Source organism: Thermobia domestica, chromosome 3 (assembly GCF_964235325.1).
Source record: "Thermobia domestica chromosome 3, izTheDome1.hap1.1, whole genome shotgun sequence".
NCBI lineage: Eukaryota > Metazoa > Arthropoda > Insecta > Zygentoma > Lepismatidae > Thermobia > Thermobia domestica.
Window position 1 is genome coordinate 18,032,302 of NC_137456.1, and position 25,900 is coordinate 18,058,201.

Consider the following 25,900-nt stretch of genomic DNA (forward strand, 5'->3'; position numbering starts at 1 on the left):
ATAAATAATAGGCTAAGGAATGTAAAATAAATGCAATTAAGCTACTTACACTACTCCATTTGCTGTAACTTCTTCCGTGCAGAAATAATAAATAGTTATAGCACATCTGCAGTCACAGTCGAAGGTGAATTCTATGTTAAACTCCGATGATCGTTCTTCTTCCATGCCTTCTGATTGGTTCTCTCTATCTGCTGCTGGTTGCTTATCAGGAGTTCGAACAAAGCGAAGTGATTCCTTCCGAATATTCACCAACGCTTTTAAAGTTTTCGTCGGTTCATTGGCCTGCGGTGGTGGATATGGGAACTGAAAATATAAACACAATCAGTTACTCAAAGAACAGGGGGGAAAAAAACATTTTTAAAAATTAAATTCTTTATTTCAATGTTTAGAACTGTTTCATTTCTACAATCAAGAATTATCAAGCACTTTACAAGTAAATATCTGAATAAATTCGAATGCACTTAAATGGTGCCGATCATCTTCATTTCAGGGTAGTATTAAAGGTACGGAGAGAGTTTGTAGAGAACAAACAACGGTTATTATGTAACCACAATTAATTTGAGGAAGATTTCAAAGAAAAAGAAATTGTAAAATGAGAAGTGTTACAATCATTTTATTGTTGAACAGATTGGATATTTTGGATAATTCAATAGTCAATGTTATTCTAAGTCGTGAGAAACGTATCTGCAAAAATCATCACAAACTAATGACTGTATGAGTCTTTCAAGTATTGAATAACAAAGTGGTGTTGCGTTATTGTAGTAATAACAATCCGGTCAGAGATCCTGTGCATATCGGAACGCCTTACAGTGAACAAGAAATATTACCCGTTTTAAAACATGAGCCTTGTCTCACACCAATACCAAAAAGGCAACCCAATCCTTGTTGGAATGTGTTTGGAGGATGTTCCCAGATAGCTGATGTCATAAGGTACAAGATGAAACAAAAAAGGAAAATGAAAGGAAAACAAGTGAGAAATAAAGACATACTTTTTGTGATAAATTAAACAAAAGAAATCTGGGGAAAAGGGGATGTTTGGCTACTTCTTTTCCTCTTTCTAATCGAGGGTCTCTTGTTGTTTTCTTAGATTTATGGCTTGTTAACTAGGGACAGAAGCGTGGATTTCGAGGATTCGAGGCTTTCTTGTTCTGAAACCTAGTTTATATGATCCGAGTAACTGAAGAAAGAAAAAAAAAAGGAGAAGGGGGAGAATTGTAAAAAAGCTTTGGGTTAATCAACCACAGCGGTGAACTTGGAAGACGGTACAATCAGAAGTTACACATACATGTGTAAAACATAACTGAGTGATGAGGAAAAGGATGTTTTATTATTATTATTATTATTATTATTATTATTATTATTATTATTATTATTATTATTATTATTATTAATGGGCACTGTCTCGAAGGTCCAACAAAGATCACAATTCCGAATTTTTCTTTCTTCCAAGAAAAAAATATTAAAGGAGTCTGGCTCAACGAAGTAGGAAAATACACAACGGGAACTACTGAAGAAAAAAACTCCAAGAACATCAAAGGTTCTAATCGAAGCAAAAGCTAAAAACAAGAAAGGCATAGGCTTAAGGTTAATGTAAAGAGACAAGTTTTGCCGATGGGTGTCACTACAGCTTTCGTATCTCTCCCATGTACTTTTTACCTTTCACGAAAATTTACAATTTTTTTTTATAAATTTCAACCTAGAGACTTCAAATTTTTAGAGAAGGAACTTCATAATCTATTAAAGGGAACAGTCCGTGCCGATTTTTTATTTAGAATTTTCTTCATTGTTGAAACAGTTCCATTGTTAAAGGTTTGGATATCCATTTCAACAATCAAGCCTTTTCAACAATGAAGAAAATTCTAAATAAAAATCGGCACGGATTATTGCCTTCGATAGATTATGAAGTTCCTTTTCTAAAAAATTTGAAGTCTGTAGGTTGAAATTTGTAAGAGAAATCGTGAATTTTCGTGAAAGATAAAAAATACATGGGAGAGATACGAAAACTGTAGTGCCATCTATTAGCAAAACTTGTCCCTTTAAACCAACCTTAAAGGAGAAACGAATAACACCGACTACGAATGAAGGCCTACTGGCCAAATGATATTAAAGGGCAGAGGAAACAGTTGAGATGACGTGGTCCCTACTTCACAGATAAGAGAGAGAAATGACAATAATATCAATAAGGTAATACTTTGATACGTCACTATTCTAACGTAAGTACTTTAAAGTTATTTGCGTAATTAACAGCATGTGTCAGTTGCGTTCTCTGACTTAGTAAATATCCTACCGTTACGGGCAGGTCACTTGCTACGAACCAACAAACTTTCATGCACTATACTTCTTTACTAACACGTTTTTAGCGTAGTGTTTAACAGTTCCAATTTTGTCCTGATATACTTTTGTGAAAACCCTGTTATTCCCTTAATATCAGTTAACACTCCCCTGGACTAAACTCATTATTTTTATTATAGAATGATTCAAAAAATACATTTTTCTGTTTGAGTTTTGCAAATGTGAAGTATATGTACACTTTCAACTGTCTGCTGATTTCGTATTTATTTTACATAAGGACAAAACAAACCTACTTTTCTGAGTATCCATGCGTTGCGTCCATATGCAACACCGAATTTACCAAAGACGGGTTTTATTATCAACGTGGGCTCCAAACCTCGAACGGGACTTAAATCCGGTGCAATTGAAGGATCTTACAGTACAAACAATTTCTCAAGACACCATTTCGCCTTCGAGAGAGCTCAAGAGAGCTTTATCTTATTAGAAATCTCAGTCCAAAGACCTAAGTACACGAAATTTCAACTTAATCTATAATTTCATATATTTATAATTTAACTGCTAACGTAAAGTGAAAAAGACGAAGAAAAGAAAAAGAACTTACTGGCGTCGGTTTACTCCCTAAGAAATTCAAGTCTGCATTTTCTCCAAATAGATAGGCCTCGGGCTGAGGTGTGTCAAATCTCTCTCCCCCCATGATAAAATGGCTTCCAAAATAATTTCCTGTAAATGAAAAAGCAATTAACTATATACTCAACGAAGTAACGCAATTAGGAATATTAAGAAAAAAATCACAAACAAAATTAATTTATTTATGCTACATAAGACAAGTCTTCCAAATTTAATTGTTATCTTCAAAACTAACATAGCTTGTCAAGAAAATAACAAAACTGGGAACCAAATTCAATAACAAATAATAGCAAAAATGCATACCCTCTTAAATCTCCTAACTTTACAGGAGTCTGTTAAAGGCCGCAAATTCAACCGGAAGATGCGTGTTCAGCGTATCAATTACAGTATAATTATATAAGGATTCCTACTCGCAATCCCTTAATGCAGGCTTTTTCCTAATTACATCACAATGGTGAGACGACAAAATTCTATTCTCATTACAAATCGAATTCGAACTCCGCACATCAAGATGTTATTAAGTGGGATCAGAAGTGGATGTGCCTAGTACATATTGAGCTTCAATTTAAATGGGCCATGTGCACTTTTCATTATATATACGAGGGTAAGTCAATAAGTAACTACAGTAATTTTCTATTTGTTTTCAGGTTGGTTCTACGGCATTGTGTGCTCACCAGCCGCTAGGTGTCACAGTTAGCTTCGCCTGTGTTAGGCTGCAGCGTTATCACATGAATCCGCTTTGCACTGTTGTAAAGTAAACATGGCCGCGTCAGTCTCTGTGTGCACCAAAGAAGAACAGTGTTCTCTCATCCGCTTTTTGTAGTCTAAAGGCGTACCCGGAGCGGAAATTCATTGACTACTTTCAGAAACAATACTGGAGCAAGGTGTTGCCACAGCGAAGAGTTTACCAGTGGATTGAACAGTTCACAAGTGCCCGAACAAGCGCGAAAGATGATGGGCATCCAGCTACAGAAAAAAACTGATGACATTGATGAAGTAGCAACCCATATGCATATTAGTCATGGTTCTGCATATGGGATCATGCACAAAGGCTCAACTTTCACAAAGTCTGTGCGAGATGGGTTTCAAAATAACTCGATGAAGAGCACAAGCGAAACCTTGTGAGAATTTGTCAGCACCAGTGGACCGTTATGCTAAGGAAGGTGAAGCGTTTCTCAGGCGAATCATCACTGAAGATGAAACGTGGATTCATCACTTTAAACCTGAGAGCGAACACCAGAGCATTGAATGAAGCACCCCGGATCTCCCATCAAAAAGAAATTCAAGAGTCAACTTCCTGCAGGGAAAGTGATTCTCACAGTGTTGTGGGACTCACAAGGGCCAATCCTGGAACATTACCTGGAAAAGGATCAACAATAAACAGTAATATGCTGGTAAGTAAGCTGAAGTCTGCAATTCCTAATAAATGCAGAACTCGATTGTCGGAAGGCGTCCTAGTGTTGCATGACAATGTGCGTCCACATACCGCCACCCATACCTTTCAAACCGTTTAGATGCTGTGTTTCGAGGTGGTGGAGCATCCTGCATACAGTCCCCATCTCCCCGTCGGATTACAATCTGTTTGGTCTACTTAAAAATGATCTCAGTGACGATCGACTCACCTCCGATCAACAGGAGGTGAAGGAATCGATGCAGTCGTGGCTTGCTACGCAACCAAAACTTTTTTTTTTAAAAAAAGAAAGCTTGTGCAACGCTAGACCATGTATATTGAAAAGCAGGGCGATTATGTTGAAAAATGATATGAATAAAAACACTGTGGCAATACATAATAAAAATTGCACATACTTATTAACTTACCTTTTCATCTTGGATCTATTTATTAAGTTTATATGGAGAAAGTGGCATAATAACTTTAATGAATAACTTCTCCTACAAAAATCATTCTTTTTCGTGATTAGTCTATAAATGCATTTGTAGTGAGTGTTGAAGTTCTAAGGAGTGTTTCCAGAGACGTTGAGCTGTTTCCAGAGGAGTATTTGTGACAAAAATATTAAATAAGCAACATGCGAATTCCCACTCGATTTAAGTTTCAATAGGTGAAATCCTCAGATGCTTACAGAAGCAAAAGTGAGCATATTATTAAAACCCAAATAAACAAAACTACACAAAGGTATGTAGGATCTTATACTTTTTTATTATATTAAAAATTACTCAATTGAAACGTTAATATGTACAAAGAATCTTATATACAATTTTAAAAAAAATAAAGTTACAAAAGTACGCCTTTTCTTTTTGTCAAGTTAACTATGATCCACGTTCTCTTTATCAAGATCGAGTAGGGGATCTTCAGTGAACACTGCACGTGTATCTGAGCTTATTTCTAAAAAAAAAAAGAAAAAAAAACGAGCATCACATTTGATGAGTGGAGTATTAAACCCCGTCTCAATCGCAACATGTTGCACCAAATCATCCATAACGACCTGGAAATTAATTTAAAAAAAAAAAATTGTACACATTCGAACAAAAACAAACAATAATATTGAGTCGTGAGCTTATCCGGACAGACAATGTTATTCGCGCTGTTAGTTACTTATGATGAATATTGGTTTCATCATTACGAGCCGGAATGAAGCAGCAGCTGAAGTACTGGAAGCACAAATGTAGTCTTATACCAAAGAAGTTTCGCGCCACTTGTTCCAGTGGAAAGCAAATCATAACTTTCTTTCTTGGGACAAAAATGGAATCTTGATGGTGGATTGGCTCACGCTGAACACCACCATCAGCAGTGACGTTCACTATGCTTCTTTATGGAAGTTGTGTCGCCGGGTACAGCAGTATAGCAGGGAAAAGTGTGTCAAGAACGTCCTGTTCCTTCAGGATAATGTCCGTCCACATACCTGCCAACTGAGGTAACTGGAGTTCACTTTGTTCACACAGCCTCCGCACTCACCAGACTTCGAACCCAGTGACTATTTGGTGTCAGATTTCCGGACAACGATGGCCTGCAAGCAGTTGTTAGAGACTGTGCACTAAGAGAGCATCGTGCAGCCATATGAAATCTACTGGACAGGTGGGAATGGTGGAAAGGGCTGAAGCCTAACCTGGGAGCCCGTAGCCAGTTCTTTGTTCTCTTTGCTTTTGAAATGATACAAGAAATGTCTTAATCCAAAAGCAACTATACATTCTTATATCGTGCACTATATTTGTAAACAAAACCACGTTCTCTTTTACTATAACTACTACAAGCAGACGACAGACATCATCTAAGTCATTGTGACAGAAGAGGAACACTAGCGTCACCACTATCAACAAGAGGGCATAAAACACACTGTAAGGCTTTCATCAATGTTAATTTCAGCTGGTCATCCCCTCTCTTAGCTTGCCTGGAGCTCTGTGGTTTCCCCTCCCGCTTAGCTTGTCGGGAGTTCTGCGGGACTTCCAACCTCTCTTCGCTTGTCTAGAGCACTGAGAGTTCCTAAACCACAACCAATTACCTTGCCTGGAGCTCTGTGGTATCCGTCCTTTGGTTGTCTGAGTCTTGGAACATCTACTTTACCCAGACAAACTATACAGAGAACATTTGTATTGGTCTTCGGAACACAATTATAGTGACTGTGTATTATATTAGTATATAACAAGATTTTTACAATAAAAGGTTGTGTGAGAAAGTGTGCTAAATTGCTTATCAAGGTAATTTTAACAATATGTTCATGTTTTTCCATATGAAGTTTCATACCAGCAGCGATTTTATTTTAAATCATATATGACCCAAGTAATGCAATAATTGGTGTTTCTAGGCTGCTGGTTTCTTATAACTGTATGCAAATATTACAAAATTTCCACGCTTAAACTTACGCATAGTTCTATAGTTATTATTATTCTGAAAAGATTTTCCTATGAAGGTCTTCTGAGAAGCAGTATTTGTATGTAAGGAGCTTGCAACAGAATTCTTGGATTTAAGTTCTTTCTGATTTCCGAACATGTTGATGCATACGCTGAGATCGACACGTTTATTATTATTATTATTATTATTATTATTATTATTATTATTATTATTATTATTATTACATCACATAACGAATAATGCTTTCTTTCCGTTTTCGTGTGAGGAAATTTATTTTGCCACATATTACTAAAAAGCAACCTTGGGATACAGAAAATGCACAACGGGGGCCGCGGTGACTCAGTGGCAGAGCGTTCACCTTTGGTGCATGTGGTCCGTCGTTCATCACAGCTTGCGCCAAGTGAACTCGTGGTGAACACCGTGTGCGTGGGTTTCTTCGGGATTCTCCCGTTTCCTCCCACTTTCTTAATTCACCATTTCATTAATTTATTATCGTCACCTCTCCTGTATCCTAGCCAATATAATCGTGGGACGTAAAACTCAAAAATTTAATTTCATTTTACAAAACGCAACTAAGCTTAACCCGTAAGTACTCGCGTTTTGTGACAGCAGTACTTGCGCAGGGGTCCAATAGCCCCCCAAATTGACATTAGTTTTTTTACAATAATTTTTTTTAAAATAATTAAGACAACGTAGCATAGCTCTAGACATGTTTTTAAAAGTATTTGCTGCAATTAGATTTTTTGAACTCGTTTTGAGACATTTTTTAAACATTTTTTCATCAGAACTTGTGGCTAGCAACACAAAAGTTACCTGCTTGGGGGGCCTGTGACCACCCTGCGCGAGTTCTTAAGGGTTAAATGTGCCACTTCTCGGAGCCACTCTGACCACTCACGGCGAATTCCTTTTTCTTCAACAATACTTTTCTCAGAAACAATTCTGTTCGCCACACTTACAACTGTAATGTATAAATAGCACACTTGACACGTACAATAAACCGAAGGGTGTACAAGGATATCAACACAAATTTAAGCAATTATCACTGAATAAAATATTGTATGGTGGACATAACCGAATTTGTGGAAAATAAACAAAGTGATTGATTATTAACGTATAAAGAAAATTAGATGGTGAAATGCTAATACCAACACAATGAAATTCTGCGAATGCCACTGGATTAAAGTAAACTTGGTTACCTGCTGCTGATGGCAGCCTCGAAATACAAAATTTACGGAGAAACGAACAAAATCAGACGAAATGTCAGTACGAGAGTAACAAAAAAAAAATTAATAAAGTCATACTTACGATACGAACAACGTAACGTAAGTAAATCACTCTTTTTCACAATCAAGTTGTGTGTGCAAAGTGTACTAAATACCACTAATTACGTCACGATCGGGTGGTTCAACACTTAACAGTTCCAAGGTACTAATTTTGCGCAATAATACCATACTGATGTATACGGATGTAGGAAGAAGCAAGAGAAGAATGATAATAAGAAATATTTGTGATTAATAGTGAATAGTGAAGGCCGGAAATGTAACAGGCGTAACTGTAGGTAAGATACATGAAAGTAATAACAAGTAAGTTATAATAATACAAGGCTGAAAACAGATTCAGGTGGGTTTTATCCGGGGCCGCCATCTGCGGCAGTTATCTAAGCTTTTTTTTTTTAATTTTTTACGATCAACATCTACCTGTCCAAAATTCTGGTGTAATTAAAGGTAATTGTTTAGAAAGGAGGGGGGCAAAATTAGTGAAAAACAGGATGATTTACAACAGGAGAAATGAGTTGATAGCGTTGAGGAAACATAGTACACAATTTCTTAAAGGCAGTAGGTAAATGTAGGTGGAAGTGATTGCCCATTTTATATGGAGAACAGATCTCAACGAACCCTTGCGGGGCTTCTAACCCGTTCCTACTACTTCTACTACTCGTACTTATATTATGGATCCTAACTGAACGTATGAAACCATAAAACAACCGAATCGCAATATAATATTGCATAAAAGTAGATGACAAATCTGGCCACCCAAAGCTAAACAATTGCCTAATTACATTCCACAAAAATGTACTGAAAGAAAAAATATAAATATTTAAAAAAATTTCCACCCAATTACCCCTCCTACCCTATTTATTTACGCGCAAACCAACTGTGGTTCCTTCCGGCTACGCCCTGCCCTGAATAGGTTCAAAACTAACGGGTAACGACCAAATAGCACAAGTTGGTTGCTTTCTGTAGTACAAAAACACCAATTGACGAAGCTAAAATAAACTACTTTTCCAAAAAAAAAAAAAAAAATCATATTGCTTTCATGTTCGTCTTATTCATCTTTAATGATCTGGGCGTAAGTGTCACAGAGCATGTACAGGAATATGGAATTTAATCAATACTAAATTACACTAACCCAATCTGCCTTACCCTAGGCTAACCTATGCCATAACATGCTGGAGTTACTATGCGGCACAAAGGTCGGGGATGGCATTTAGTATCTGCTCCAACTCGTTCCATGGCTCCAGAACCACATACCTTGTTTTTGTCTAAATTGTTATATAGAAAACAACGAGCACTGTGGGGCTTCTAACATCGTTCGATCGCTGTCGCTCGCCCAGCTGTATTTTGTGAAGTAACACCAGAGATCCTATATGTGCAGGATTGGGGGTGAACTGCCGCGGTCTGGTTCACTCGAGCATATGTTTCTACCAAACAGAAAATTTAAGGTAAAATACGATGTGAAACATTTTTCGTGAAGGAATACGAGTGTGAATGTAAGTAATTACTGCCAGTGCACAACATATTAAAATGAATTTTGAGTAACAGTAACATTGTCCAAATGTGTTCTTCCACTATCCTCGTTTATGCGTATATCCTCCATCGCTGACGCGATTGCTCCGTACGGACGCACCACCTTGCTACCACTCAGGCCCCCCTGCTTGACTCTTAGATAGCATTCGTGCTTTGTAGTGGCCAGCCACCATAAGCTGGTTCGTATTTTATCATGTTTTTATGCCGTACGTCCTCACAGTATTTATACTGACTCCTCATGAAGTGAATCTGCAAGTAGTAATAGATTTCCTCATTTAGTGCATGCTATGGACGATGTTTAGCAGATGGGGTCCAGCTAATTTTCTTCTTAAAACCGTTACAATTTTGGTAGATTCTGTTTACATTAGGTTAGTTTATGTTAGTTCAGGTAAGTTTAGGGGAAGGTTCTAGAACACAATTCCCCCAATATAGGTTACTAGATAGATTGGTTCATTTCTATACCAACGATTAATATTTAATTCAAATTGTATTGTCGAGCGAGCGTGAGCGAGTGAAGGCGGGTTAAAGCCCCGCAGAGCACGTTGTTTTCTGTCCTTATTACAGCTAAATGGGAAAGAGGGCCTGCGTTCTAGAACCTTGCCTAACTTTAGGCTAGTTTCGGTTAGGTTAGGTTACTTTATGTTAGATTATATTAGTGTAGGGTTTAAGTTAGTTCAGTTTTGTTTAGGTTAGATTTTGTTAGGTCTAAGTACTTGCATCTTCCATTTCTCCCGTAATTTTTGTATTTTTTACGTGCTTCTGGACCTCGTCTGCTAAACATTTACCCATGCTTTGCTAAAAGAAACACAAAGATCTATTCTAACCTCAAAATGTAAATGTGTCAAAATTTAATAGAACTGTCTGCCCGAGTAATGCCCAAATGTCATGATTTGGTCCGAGTTTAGCGTCTCTTTCAGCACTGAGGCTAGGCTATATGAAATATGAACCACATGAGCTCCCATCGAGATTCGAACCTGAATTTGCCATGCCAAAGGCGTATAAACTAACCATATACCCACGAGGGAGCTCTGTTTTAATGATAAATAACATACCATAACAATCACTGTAATTCAAAAGGTCTGTTCTTGTACTTACCACACCTTGGTGGGTATTTGTAGGCATGATTTGACCCAATGTCAACTTCTTCAACACCTGCATTTTGTCTACTTGTCAACGCACCCATTTTAGATTGTTCTACTACTGCAACAATATGACGTATTTACTAAGTTGAATACACCATTGTGATGTCCATCAATGCTTCCTTGCATCTGCTATAGACCTAAACTCTACTGCTGCATTGCAGTTGTTATAAACTTCACACTATTTTATAATTGTTAACAATGCCATTGTACATCTGATCCCAAAACAGTAAATAATGTCAGTATAAATATACATAAAGCCCGTCTCACACGAATCTGAACTAAGTCCTCAATCCAGGTTACAACTTGACAATGTTGCTTAACTCAAACTTCCATGCAATTTATTTTATCCTGAGGTGATGTAGGGGTCTCAGACGATCCTTAAAACTAGGTAGGTTTTACCAACAGAGCCTCTCGTGGTCGCTGTATTAAACAGACGAAAAACACTTGAAGAATGTATTACGCGCAGGACAATCAACTGTCGTAATTGTAAATATTATTGTTTTTCTATTTCAAAATATGAGTTCATCCGAAGAGGATGAAATAGCCGTAGCAGCGATATCTGCTCTGTTGTCGACACAAAATCCGCCCTCCCCTCCCCCCAAAGAAAAACGAGAGACAGGGAGAAAGAGTAAATGGACCAGGGAGAATGGACTAATTCCATACGCTATTGAAATTAGTAACTCCGAAAATTCGGCAGCGAGATACGAACATGAGGGAGTCTGTATCAGCTGAAAAAAGGTCTGTAGATCCTTGTATCCACCAGATTGTACAACTGAAAATCAAATGACTTGTCCAAATCTGTAAATGAGGGCAGTTATCAGGCGCTGAAAGCTAAAATAAAGAGGAAAGAGCAATTTACTAGTATAGGTACTGTGTGTATCCGCTCGGCTCACTACCCACAGAAAATACCCAAATAGCCCATAAAGTAAACTTATACCGCTCCGGGGGCTCCTCTTATGCACTACATCCGGTCTTTTGGTATTGTGCCAGCATTGTAGAACTGTTCCCTAAAATTGCACATAGGTCACACAATACTGATGACAACTCCTATTGTTTCTGTTTCTGGTTTTCTTTTGGCGCACCACATCTGAATTTTATGTTTATAAGTGTAGGATTACTAGTGTAAAATTATTACAAGTGCTTTACAGAAGTTGAATTTTGTTTACAAGTGCAACGCTACTAGTAAGAAACCATGACAAATGATATTGAAACTCGTATCATTGCTAAAACCCATTTGTTTTCACTACCCTCGCTTATGTGGATATCCACCTTCGCTGATGCACCCGCGCGCTAACACTCGGACCATCCAGCTTCGGTTAGATAGTATTCATGCTTTTTAGTGGCGACCTAGCGCTGGTTGTTTTGTATTTTTTGGGCTGTACTTTTTATGCATGCATCAGAACACTATATTTATATGCAAATAGTAAAAGAATTATAATTTTTCAACTATTGCTTATGATACCCCCTTAAATTTTAACTATGCCATGTGGATACTTTCATGTCGCTCAGCACAAATCATTTAGAAAACAATAAGAAGGAAATTAGTGAAGGAATTCTGATTTTTGAACGATTATTTCGAGTGGTGCGCCAAAAGTAAATCTGCACGCCTTTTTAAACATGTTACATTTTTTGTATACAAATTGCACAATATGTTTAAATAACCTATTTTTATTTTTTTAAAAGGTATAATTACATTTGTTCACACCTGTAATGTTCGGGCGGACACTACCTACTTCACTGCATACCTTCTCTAAGGTCTTTTTTGCATTTTTTTTAAATAATATAAATCGTGCCTCACGTTATACAAAAAAAAAAAAATCATATTTTTCATATGACTCTTAATATCTATAATGCTTCTCTTGTCCAGGCAGCATTGTTTTGAAATTACAGCGAGAAATAGTTGAATGTCGTCAGGCGCTACTCTTTTCTGATTGGTAGTCGTATTGAAGTCCAGAAGAAAATAGAAACTGCTTCTATTTCTTCCAAGTCAGGATCCAAATAAAGACAGCAGAAAATTTTAACCTGAAGTAAGGGCAAGTTACTTCTCACACGACCGTTAAGTAATGTCGTGAGTTTTGGATCGTGAATCGCAGCCTTACTTCAGTCCCGTCTGAGACAGGCTTAACAAATCAGCTGTCTGCAAGCTTTCACAAAAGAATCGACTGGACCACACTATGAGTAGATATCTCGATTCGAGAGCTGCCCATCCCTGAATCGAGATGTGTTGCTTAAAATAAACAAATTAGTTATTTTATTATTGATTCCGTTATTTAAATGAATTGTTATTTTATTATTGATTCCATTTGAATCAAATTGAATTTCAAAGCTCTAATATTTACAGTCTATGAAGTGTGTGCAGTTCTAGAATAACTTGAAGGTTTCATCCATTCGTCCTCTTTGTTAAAGGGATTTTTAATATTGATATATGGCTTCTGAAAGCCATTCCCAACCAGTCTGGGCAAAATTCTACGTACTTTCTGGAACGCAAAAATAAAAAATGCATTATAACTGCGAAGCCATTGTCGCAAACAAAATCACAAATTTATGATAACGTTAACGCAAACCATAACTATCTGGTTGGAATAAGCGATATAATGTTATTTTTCTTCCTAGATTCTTACTTATTAGCATTCTTTAATTCTTGCGCCGGTCTTAATATTCTACTATGTGTATCGCATCACTAATATTATCTACAGTCTGGTTCAAACCCTTTGACGTTTAAGGTGTGTCCTTTTAATAATATCCAATGCACGTTGGCCGTCGTTCTCTAACAGCTCTATTCCCGGATTAGGATAAAGCACTTTCAAACGTATGTCCTTACGATATGTGTCACTATAGCGTTAATAAATTTATAAGAACGATTTTTTTTTTTTTTTCAATATCTTAATGTGTCCCGTTAATGTTTCAAGCCGTCTCATGGATATATATCCAGTGGTAGAGAAACCATTTGCCACACTGTATTTACAATTAGTTGGCAAGACTGATTAAATAGGTATGTCTTGGTGCAAAGCGATATTATAAACCCTTGGTCAGTTACGTTCTAGCAATGAGCCAAAAAGGAACATGATAGGCTCAGGCGTTTCCGCATGATAGGCCTACATCGTAATATTCATTTTTACTTCCGTCGAATATGCAATCCATAGGGTCACAACCACCAAAAAACTTACTCCTTATAGGGTCAGGTTGTGGGTTTGCCCGTGATTTGAAAACGGTCTCGTACTTCTCTTGGCAAGAACTTTCAGATGATATATATGTTTGGAATCACCTCTAATTAGTGGCGAAATGCAGGGAGATTGGGTGTGGCGAAACTGTGACGTATGGCTTCACGATTAAGTATAGGCAGATCCTCCTATTTTATAACATCCTTGTAGAGCATGGCCTGCTTTAACTAACGCCGGCCATGGCTAGAGGGTATGGCCAACACCCTCTATAATATATTATAGAGGGTGTTGGTATGGCGCAGGTAAGATAGCGAGATTGAAAGGAGGATGCAATTGATGAATGATATTCAAACAGAAAAATCGTACGTGTAGCGGAAGTGGTTATCGAAAGTGCATCGAGGATAGAAGCTTTTTCAGTTATGGCAAATGATCTGCCAATATCGGTGAAATTACTAAGGTGATGATATGTTTTGAAAGTTTTTCAGTCTCCTCATAAAATTATCTTAACGCATATTTTGCGTTACTTTTAATATTAAAGAACAAACAACAAGCATAAGGCAATGCCATAATTCCGTATTATGAAAATAATAATTAGTGACTAACTATGTTTTTGACTAGTAATCTGATCCTCATAATTGTAACCAGCTCATCACATGTTATAATAATAAATTTAGCGAAGTCTGTTTCGCAATGAGGCCCCTACTGGAATTTTAATTTTTCCTTATAAGGAATACAAATTTCAATATGATTGGCGGCAACACTGTAGTGGCATTGATTGTGCGATAGTTCATTGTCCCAATGCTAAAAATAAAAATAATGTTAACAAATTAATAGTTGTAAAGTAATGAAATTATATTCTCACGTGAAAGGGACTTACAACCATCAAACTGGAGAAACAAAGCGAAGGTGCGGAGCGAATGGATACAGCTGAACAGCATGTGACCGCTCCGCAACCATCAGGACCCATTACTGTAGACGATGTAGACGTTGAATTTTTACCAATCATTTACGAAATAATTCGAAGGTATTCATATAGTTTATTCCATGGCTTAGATGTTATAATGTATGTTAATTACGTAGTTTAATATATAGTAGCTTTTAATCAATCAACAGAAGTGATGAAAAAAATGAAAGCAGCTGTTCTCTGTCGAAAGAGAGAGAATTTCAGAATATTTTATTTATTACTGCTTATTCTTGGTTCAGATTTACTGTACGGGTCCACAGGTTGTAAAGTTTACAGAACAAATTTGTAATATTTTATAATATACCAGTGTGTTCTTACCTGCGAGATTTATATTTACGTAGAAGTAGCTACATTAATGAAAATCAGCCTGCGAAGCACGGATTCGCTCACGTAGTAAACAAAGTAAAATAAAGGATCTAAAGTTAGTATGCTAACTCATGACGCGCGATTACAGAAGTGTCCGAGAGTTACAGGATCCACGTAATTGTGAAATTTGTTATTAATGTGTTATGTTCAGAACAAATGTGCAAGCAATGAAAACAGATATTGGAATATCACATATAACGTACTTAGTAACTTACAAATACATAATCCAAGTTGTAAAATTAAATATTTTTATGCCATGTGCGGTGATTTGGGCTATCCTTGTTGATGTATATACCTACCTTTGCTGGCTCCCCTTCTCCCTATGGACGCATCCCCTCGCAGTCACTCGGGATGTCCTGCTTCGCATCTTCCTGTACTCGGTTAGGAAACATTCGTGGTTTTTCGTGGTCACCTTGCAAAATTGGTTAGTGTCATGTGCACAGTAGTTATTGTGTACATTCACTGATGCCGTCCTAAAGGAATTCTGTATAGTGAAATGCAAGTGGGCAAGGTTCTAGAACACAGGTCCCCCTTCCCATTCAGCTGTAATAAAGACAGAAAACAACGTGCCCTGTGGGGCTCTAACCCTACATCACTCGCTAACGCTCGCTCGGCAATATTATGTGAACTGTATATTAAACTTTTGTACAGAAAGGAACCTACGTAGTTAGTAATCTATATGGGGGGACCTGTGTTCTAGAACCATCTCATGCAGGTGTATATCACAAAAATGATTTTTTTAGATACAGAGAATCAATTTACTGAAAAAGTATATATGCAATTATTTTATGGATCTGTACGATAAATCTATACCCTTCTTTTCCAGTATATCCACGCTCTGTACCTTAAACAATCATTTTTGTGGACTTGTATTCCGCTCTGTAGATTCACTTTAGAATGGCTTTAGTGTATATATATAATAAGATATATTGTGCAAAAACACTCATCAACTTGTGCTAGGTGGGCACTAAAATGCAATGCTTTATAACCGAGTTAGTAGCGGAGCTGTAGCGACAGTACACGGGTGCGCCCATAGGGAGCAGGCGCGTCAGCGACGATGGATGTAATCATAACATGAGGGTAGCGCAAAACACAATATACCTTATGTATTGAATTACCGGTATTTGTTCGTACGTTACTTAGAACTTTATATGTAGGATCCCGATATCTTTCATTGCCTTCGCATTCGTTTTTCAAAGTAACATGGCACATTACTAACGTAAATTTCTGAAATATGTGGATCCATTAACTCTCGGACACTATTATGGTTGTGTATCATGAGTGGTAACCACGCTGACTTCATTTACTTTACTTCACTTTGCATACTGTGATTAATGGCATCGTTATGGGCGAATGTTAGAGATTTATTAATGTATTTCTACATAGATACGCATCTCACAGGTAAGAAGCAACACATTTTGATTATTTACCCACTATCTGTTAAAATATTATTACAAATTTATAATGTAAATTTTACAAATATGTGGATCCGTAAAGTAAATTTGCACCTTTTGTTATTTTCTGTATATGTTGTGTATCAGTGACCGTAGATTTGTATAATTTACGGAAGAAATATCTATTGTGATTTAAAAGGAGGAAATTATATATATATACATGAGGATCTTTCTTGAGACATGTGTAATAAGGTGGAATACATAGTGTATCTTCTAACGATGTAATATTGCATATGGAAGCCATGTTGAACTGTAGTGGTATGTGAAGGCAGTGTAACTCATGATGCAGAACAATGTTAATGGGGCACCATCCATTTTTAGAATTATTATAACCGTGGTTTCCGTCGTGGTTAGAATTCTGTTAATGTAACCATATCATTTACGTTTGTTTTCTTCACTACAGAGTTTACACCTCTCTCTCTCTCTCTCTCTCTCGCTCGCTCTCGCGTATTTATCCCAGCTCTGCCGCGGCGAAGGACTATTTCTTCCAATACCTACAAGCTGGGAGAACGGCAGACAAAAGTATAAAATGAATATATGTGCAAATGACTGAACTAGGCACAAATAACAATAAATTAAAATTAACTTGGGGAGCAAATCACGAAGCCTAACTAAAATGTGTAAAGAATATAATGAAACAGTATAATTTATACTACATTAAAAATAACATCAAAAGATTACAAATAGGCAAGTATACGTTTACTCCCTGTATTCTCGGTGGCTTTTACGTAATCAAGGTGGCAACGCGGTTAACAAATTTTCCTTTACTCACAATAATCTTCGACCGGTCAACTCCTTCAGGGTAGTTGCAGTTATAAGAATCTCAGACGTTCCATGTTGGATAATCCCAAGGGTCCCCTATAGTCCTCTGCTGGTAGTAATAAGCGATCGTCCAAGCTGGTGCAATTATTCCTTCCTGTTTAACGATTTGGAGCCAGAGTTTACCACACAAAACTGAGAATGCAAACGAATGTTAGGGTGCTAACATATGTGGTCAGCCGGGAAAATCCCGATGTTCACTCGTAGCATCGGGACCAGAATTATCGTTCAATTAACTCTCAACTACAACATTGCGTGGGTGACGGGTGAGAATCTCGAAAATCAGACACAAAGAAACAGTCATCAGAAATGCAGCACTCACGTGATCAGTTCCTCTGTCGTATAACCATGTATGGCCGTAATATCGGAGCTAGGCGAACACAGACGCATAACATACCAAACCGATGAGAGAAGCTTCAAGATTGTTCATGCATATACGAGGCTTGGTTAATAAAGTTCAAAATTAACACTGTCTTTTCCAATCTCTTTTAAATTTGATAAATGGGCTTGGGGTCGGTGATAATATAGAACTGTATGATATTTTCTGCGGTATTTTCCATTACGCATATACTCAGTATCGCTAACGCGCCTGCTACTGGGCGAACCGCCACCTTTGCGCTCTCATACTTGCGTCTTGCTGGTGGTAGCCGCCTAGGACAGGTTGGATTGCGTTTCCGTCCTTATTTTTATAATATGTCCGCACACTGTATCTATCCTCATAACGCATAAGTGAGTTTGTACCCAGGATTGCCACTCGCCATGTAAGAAACATACCTTCAAGGTACTAGCAAGTCGATTTTGTGATGAAAGAAATACATATGACGTAAATTCATTTATGGTTCCAGATTCTGCCCCTATATACCGTTAAAAGTCTTAAGTCACCAAGAAAGAATAAAGTGTAAGGAACTTATTTAAGTGGGCGATAAATATAGGGCTATGTCATATTTGAATATGTTAACAACTTGGGAAAGTAAATCTTTGTAATCTTTGAGTTTAACGTCACTCGTTTATGCTTTTTTTAAGACAGAAATTATGGTGATTAATGCAAGTGAATGATGATGGAAGAATTGCTGGAATGGGAAAGTAGGAAGAAACAAGAGAACCCCGAGAAAACCCACGGACACGATGTTGTCCACCACAAAACTTTAGAAAATGTGGTTCATTATGGTGCAATTAAAAAGCTAAAGTACCTTGCATTGTAGAAAGCGTGGCTATAGCACCTGACTGTTCTTGCGTTTAGCACCTATGCGCCTGCTCTTACGTATGGGTCTGTAGGAGAGGCTCATCAGCTTCGCATTTTGATAATATGTTGAATTCTTAATATCTAGTTTGTTGTCCCATTGTAATAAATACAAATCAAATTTCAATTCGGGCAAATAGTTTCTGGAATAATGTTTTTTTTATGATGTTTATTTTTGTTTTTGTGTTCCGAATACTTTTTTTTAATTATTTTTATTTTGTTACATGACTACTGGAATTAGTTTCTAAACATATTATTTTGTTTTCCAGCATTGAGAAAGACTCCCATGATTCTTCTCAGAAAGCTAGAGAATCTCAAGACATTAGTCAGAAAGTGTTAGAACTTCAGAAGAAACTTGATCAGGCGCGAGAACAGGTATTCCTTTACTTATATATATCAAGTGTTATCTTTGTTTAACGTCCTCTAAGATAAAAGAGATGAGTAATAAATGCGGTGAATGGTGATGAGAGTATTAATCGAACATAGATAGGAGTAGGAAAGAGGGTTGGCAAAAACCATGGTTTTTATTGAAAAAACCAAAAAAAAAACAGGTTTTTTGGTTTAAACCAGATTTTTTTTTTTTTTTTTTTTTGGTTTAAATCATTTACTCTGTGTATTTATATTAGATATGGACAGAAATTTATTTGTTTCACCTTGGTATTATTATGCAACAACAAGGTTATGCTGGAAGGGGTCACATAAGCTTAAAGCGGAATCCGAACCGCTTACGGCTTACATCGAAGAGAAATTGTCCATTTCGACACGAAACTGGGACTAATTGGTCACAAATGCGATTGCCGACTCACTCACGAAGGACTCCTGATAAAAATACGTTGTCAAGACTCATTTCAGAAGGACAAAAAGATAAAGAGTTATACAAGTAAAAACATACAGAATTACATATAAATCGGGAAACTCCCGCTTTAGCCATTAGGAAAATCCTGTTATTACTTTAAATGTATTTGTATGTAAAATTTTAAGGTCAACGTATCATAATCACTACGCTAAAACTGAGGTATTAAATTACAAATTTGGTATGTAGGTATCATTCAATAAAATTAAAACAAAGTCGAATCCAATCTGATGTTGGAAGCTACGTAGATAGTTGATAAATTTTGCTAATTTCTATCAATATATTTAAGCAACCTTGGCTTTTTTTATAAAATAACAGGCATTCAGGCAAGTAGAAATATATAATTTGGTTTCGTTTCGTATGTTTAGGGTTAACATCCTTATGAAATACCAAGGTTATCACGGAGAAGACTTCTCTTAAAGGGACACCTCGAATCGTTACTTGGTTTACTTGAAAGATGGGTTGTGGTTCGACCGAGAATTGAACACGGGACCCCTTGATTAAAAGGTGAAAAGTAGATAAACGTAATGCAGATGGGTTGATATGTGGAGACGCCATCATGAAGTTCACACGATTTAAAGCATTTTTCGTTTTAACCAGCCGACCCTGGTAGGAAATGTTAGAATTTCGAGAAGAGATGTCCTCCTGGAATCGAACCAAAAGTGAGGTCTATACCGTTAAGGTACTATGTCCTGGTTTTTATTTTCATCTTATTATGTAGATGTGTATATGTATGTTGGAAAAGACGAACTCAAGATAAACTATAAAAAATTCTTAGATTTAGCTCTAAATTGGTACACAAGAAGTTGGTGGTAGCTGGTAATCAGAGTTGCCAAAGGTAATGGAACCGTAGGATGGTGACACCGTATTCTATTGGTTTGGAGCGTTGGACTCATGTCCGCGTGGTCCCTGGTTCGATTCCCCAACTTTCGGTATTCACCGAGTGTCGTGAGGCAAACTGGGGAGTCACGTGAAAACAAGACGTGACGGCTACTAGGTCTAGAAAGCTCCTGATGCACCTGTTAGAGGTCTAGAAAGCTCCTGATGCACCTGTTAGAGGTCTAGAAAGCTCCTGATGCACCTGTTAGAGGTCTAGAAAGCTCCTGATGCATCTGTTAGAGGTCTAGAAAGCTCCTGATGCATCTGTTAGAGGTCTAGAAAGCTCCTGATGCACCTGTTAGAGGTCTAGAAAGCTCCTGATGCACCTGTTAGAAGTCTAGAAAGCTCCTGATGCATCTGTTAGAGGTCTAGAAAGCTCCTGATGCATCTGTTAGAGGTCTAGAAAGCTCCTGATGTACCTGTTAGAGGTCTAGAAAGCTCCTGATGCACCTGTTAGAGGTCTAGAAAGCTCCTGATGCACCTGTTAGAGGTCTAGAAAGCTCCTGATGCACCTGTTAAGAGGTCTAGAAAGCTCCTGATGCACCTGTTAGAGGTCTAGAAAGCTCCTGATGCACCTGGTAGAGGTCTAGAAAGCTCCTGATGCACCTGTTAAGAGGTCTAGAAAGCTCCTGATGCACCTGTTAGAGGTCTAGAAAGCTCCTGATGCACCTGGTAGAGGTCTAGAAAGCTCCTGATGCACCTGTTAGAGGTCTAGAAAGCTCCTGATGCATCTGTTAGAGGTCTAGAAAGCTCCTGATGTACCTGTTAGAGGTCTAGAAAGCTCCTGATGTACCTGTTAGAGGTCTAGAAAGCTCCTGATGCACCTGTTAAGGACAGAGCGTCGCTGCGCTCTGACCACGTGTTCGCCGTTCGCTGGACGAAGTTCAGTCGGTCGCTGGCAGATGGCGCTGGAGCAGGCTTAAGACTCACAAATTGCGCTGTTACGCCAAGTTTTTTTTTTTTTTTTTTTTTTTTAATGGAACCATATTCGTTAATTAGTTCTTCTGTGTATCGGTTCCCCAAACCGATCTTTTCGAGGAAACTGTTGTTCGGTTCTGGACGCGGAACCTAAAGAGATTTTTTTGGGATAAAGAAGTTTTCAGAGGAAATAGATTCCGTCCCAGAACCGAAATTGATATCATGAGAAAATCGCTCCTGATTCTGGAACCGATATTGGAATGGAAGCGAAATTACAAGGAAATGACTGTAACATTGTTGCACTCTTGAGAAATACCAACAGCTAGTACTGACTCTTAATATAACAAACGTGAAGCTGGGTTGGAAATTACGTTTTTGTACCAAAATATTAAGTATGAAGCTATCAACTTGACCGTAGTGAGTAAGACTATCAGTCATAACATAAATTATTTTCGTCATTTATTCTAGCTCACTCTAGAAATACCACTATTATACTTATTACATCTAGCACAGTTCTCTTTCCTATTTCATATTCAAGTTTTCGTTAATATTTATCTATAAATATCCCTAAGTTAATCTAAATCCTAAACACAAAACATCTGACCGTCATTTCAAATAGTTGGATCAGAGTGTGACACATTCACATATCACATTTAACCAGCACCATAGTTACTTGATCATAATCTTCCAACAAAAAAGACAAATAGTTTTTGTAACAAAACCGCTGTAGGTGGTTCCCTCGAGTTATTTCGTGGCCCCGCATAGTTTAGTCGCGAACGCTTTCGTTTTTGGTGCGAGTGGTCACGGTTGATTGGTGAAAGTGAATGATTATGAAATTATTTTTTTTTTTACTCTTGCAGGGAATCGAACCCGAGACCACGTGCACCAAAAGCGCAAACGCGTTAACTCCTAGACCAGTGGAAGGGCATAGTGGTGGACAGTTTTCAGTTTTTATAGCAGAACCGATATGTTGAGATGTATTTTAGTTCTCTTACCGAAGCACGCCGAATTAAAAAAAAAAAAAAAAAAAAAAAAAAAAAAGAAGCTTATTTCGGTTCCGTTACCATTATAGGCCTATAACGGTCTGTTCTCGTAACGTCACAACATAATTTATTTCTGGATCCTGGTTTGTTTCAGCTTACAATTAATTTACATATTAGTTTACATTTTCAGTGTTTCTTTTATATTGTTGAATGCTGTATTCTGAATTTATTAGTTTGATATTTCATGCTCCATTTTTCATGTACTCTTACTTCATTTCATTTCATTTCTTCATTTATATCAATGCTGTTATTTTTGTAGATTCTTAAGTACTGTTTATTTTTGTAGATTCTTAAGTACTGTTTATTTTTGTAGATTCTTAAGTACTGTTTTAAATTATCTTTCGCCGGTTGTTTTTCATTTAGATATACTAGCAATATAATAATAATAGACTGATGTGCAACTTTTATGTATAAATGAACCATAACGCCGAAACTTGATAATTTGAAATTAATTTTGTCACAAAATCCAACTAAAGCTGCAAATTAAGTGCTTTTAACTAGTTTTGACGTAGAGATATTGCAAATTTTATGTGATGCCAGATTTTAATCCGGTTATCCTTTTTATGATACATAGTCTCTGGTTTATTGGCTGTACACAAATATGTAATTTCTTGATCCTCTCAACTAATTGAAGTATATCTGTCACGAGTAATATTGTTAATGTCAATTGATTAATAAGTGAAGTGTCGACGGCATGTATTAATTCAATAGTGTCTACGTTTTATTGTACACTATATGTTGTTATTATTATTATTATTATTATTATTATTATTTGAGCCGCGGTGGCTCAGTGGTAGAGCGTTCACCTCTGGTGCTTGGGGTCCCGTGTTTGATCCCAGCCCCCGCCAAGTGAACTTTGTGGTGGACAAACACCGTGTGCGTGGGTTTTCTCGGGGTTCTCCCGTTTCCTCCCACTTTCTTCATTCCACTATTTCATTCATTACTCATCATCACCGTCTCCTTTAGCTTAACCGGCATAACTGTGGGACGTAAAACTCAAAGATTTCATTTCATTTTTTTAATTATTATTATTATTGTACATGAGTGTTGCAATAGAATTGACTGAGGGTTAAGTATTTATTTATTTATTTAACAATCACCAGATACAGCTCAGAGGCCATTTTACACTGGATATCCAACAACAACAATGGAAAGGATTTGGGAAGGTATCGGCCAGGGCCTGTTTAGTAGGTACCATCCCGGCATTTGCCTGGTAGGACTGAGGGAAACCCTGGAAAACCTCAGTCAGGATGGTCGGCAGCGAGATTCGAACCCACGACCTCCCGAATGCGAAGCCAACGCTCTACCACTTGAGCTACTTCGCTTCAAGTACAATATATTTGATAGTTATCTGTTGTTATTACGTTGATTCTAGGCTTATGCAGCATTAAACTGTCATGTTGATTCTTGGCTTATACAGCCTTAAATCTATCACGTTGATTCTGGCACTTTTCAATGAGTTACTGCATATTTAATGATGATTTATTAAAAAGATGCCAGAATTCGATTTTCTAACATGCCAGAATTTAATAATTATGTTTGTAAAATTAATCTCCGCACTTTTTTTTTCTATCTTCATCTGAATGAAATGCTTCGAAATATAAAGTTGAGTAACATTTTTAACACACTGTATTATACCGAACGGCTTGGGCTCATTGTTAGCGTTTTTGCTTCTGTGGTCAGCCATCGCGTGCTTTTCGTTTCGTTAGAGTATCAGACGAATGACGGAATGGTTACCGGTATCTTAAATATAGGTCGTGGCGACATTCATTTACGTTATTATTAGTTAATTGTGGTTGATTCCAGTGTAAATTTATCTTACAAACTGTATCTGGAAGTTAGTTGAATAAATAATGTTAAATGCAAAGGATGCTCAAAAAGTAATTTCCGACATCATTTTCTCAGCTAATATTTAAAGGAACCTAATGATATTGCTACAGAATATTGTACGTCCTCTACACTTGGTATTTTTGTACTTAATCTCCCTTCACTGCTACGGTGTTATGCCGTTCCTATATCAGCTTGCGATCTGTTTCTTCAATCATGTTTTCACAGCAATAACCACACTTAGTATCCCCAGATTTATTATTATGTATTGCTCCTTCATTGACCTACTTCATCCCTAGTCTGGGTAGAAATGAAATACTCTGTCCTTTTCAAAACTGTTTAACAACTGTTATTTTAATTTTTTTTTTTTTGGAAAAAGATTTATCTTTCTTTTGAATTTTTTAAATAAAATTATTTGTTTTACATTTTATTTTCTTCTTTATTTCAAATGAAAAAATACTTTTTCGTTTTTTAAAAGAAAGAAAAAGAAATAAACTTTAAAATAGAAAGAAAGAAAGAAATTAAATTTAGAAAAATGTTTTTTTTTTCTTTTTTATTTTTTTAAAGATTTTTATTTATTTCATAATTAAAATAAAAAATGTAAATTTATGTAAAAAAAAAAATTAAAAATTTTTATTTTCATCTTTTGTAATAATAATAATAACAAAAAATTGAAATACACCATTCGAAAGCAAATGAAAATTTATATTAAATAAAATATTTATAAATATGTTTTTTTTTTTATTTTTAAAAAAATATTATTATTATTATCACTATTTTGATAATATTTACGTGTGAAGCTTCAAGGAATCCACTTTGCATTTAGTTTTGAAAAATAGTTTATGGATGTCTATTATACTCCCAGTGCAATCAGCATGAATAATTCCATCAGTACGTTCTGATTGGTTGATCTGGAGGGCCACCCAACACGAGGATGACATAATTCAACTTTATCCCTTTTTGAAAATTTTAATCATCTTCAGCTATCTTTCAGTGGTATTCCTATCCAAAACAGATGTTTCATAAACAGCACACAACTGTCTTGTGATTATTCGCCACAATTTCGTTCTCGGCCATCAAAAATTCACTTTATCAATTTTTCTAACGACCATCACACAGGACAGACTCTTCAGTTTTACTCACTGTTACCACTAGTCAGTCGATTGTGAAACCCCACACAAACTAAAGTAAATCCCAGTCGGACTGAGGGAAAACCACATTTCAATGCATTGAACGTGTAAGGAGGGAGGAAAATATGGAGGATTACTTTTTGAGCAACCTCGCATAACATAGTAGTTTATGTAATATAATAATTTATAGTGTTGGACATAATATAGTGATATAAACCTATTAAATTGTTTTCTAGATCCAGAAGTTGCCTGGTATTGAATATAGCAAGGAGGAACAGTTGCGAAGACTGGATACTTTGAGAAAACAACTGAAGTTGAAGAGAGAACTACTTTTGAAGTACAGAAATATGTGCACATTCGAGCTTCCAAAAACTGAGGAATTCTAATTTGTGTAAAACTTTTTTTTTTTTTAAAAAGATATATCTGTTTCTGAAGGAACTACTATGGTGCTTCGATTTATACTTCGTTATCTTGCTAACAATGAACATTTGATAGAAAGATTAGCAAATTCTTATCCAATCAGACGAGCAGCTCAGATGGCAGTATTTGTGTTTACGAAAGGAAAAATTATTA

The 25,900-nt window shown here is 36.7% G+C and overlaps 2 protein-coding genes across 2 annotated transcripts in view; one reads left to right on the forward strand and one right to left on the reverse strand.

Annotated features, from left to right (window-relative positions):
- The window catches only part of Mrgn1 (Mahogunin ring finger 1), a 60,433-nt gene extending 49,402 nt beyond the window's left edge, over window positions 1-11,031 (reverse strand). Inside the window, exons 1-3 of the mRNA XM_081750517.1 lie at window positions 10,627-11,031; window positions 2,894-3,012; window positions 50-303 (exon numbers count right to left, since the gene is read on the reverse strand). Of these exons, the coding sequence (XP_081606643.1) occupies window positions 50-303; window positions 2,894-3,012; window positions 10,627-10,714 (461 nt within the window). The 5' untranslated portion in view covers window positions 10,715-11,031. The remainder of the gene's footprint in view (window positions 1-49; window positions 304-2,893; window positions 3,013-10,626) is intronic.
- Window positions 11,032-14,576: 3,545 nt separating this feature from the next.
- Window positions 14,577-25,850, forward strand: MED9 (mediator complex subunit 9). The gene is made up of 3 exons (XM_081750520.1): window positions 14,577-14,858; window positions 18,947-19,052; window positions 25,564-25,850. The coding sequence occupies exons 1-3, from the start codon at window positions 14,752-14,754 to the stop codon at window positions 25,711-25,713; spliced, it is 363 nt and encodes a 120-aa protein (XP_081606646.1). The 5' UTR covers window positions 14,577-14,751; the 3' UTR covers window positions 25,714-25,850.
- Window positions 25,851-25,900: the final 50 nt, after the last annotated feature.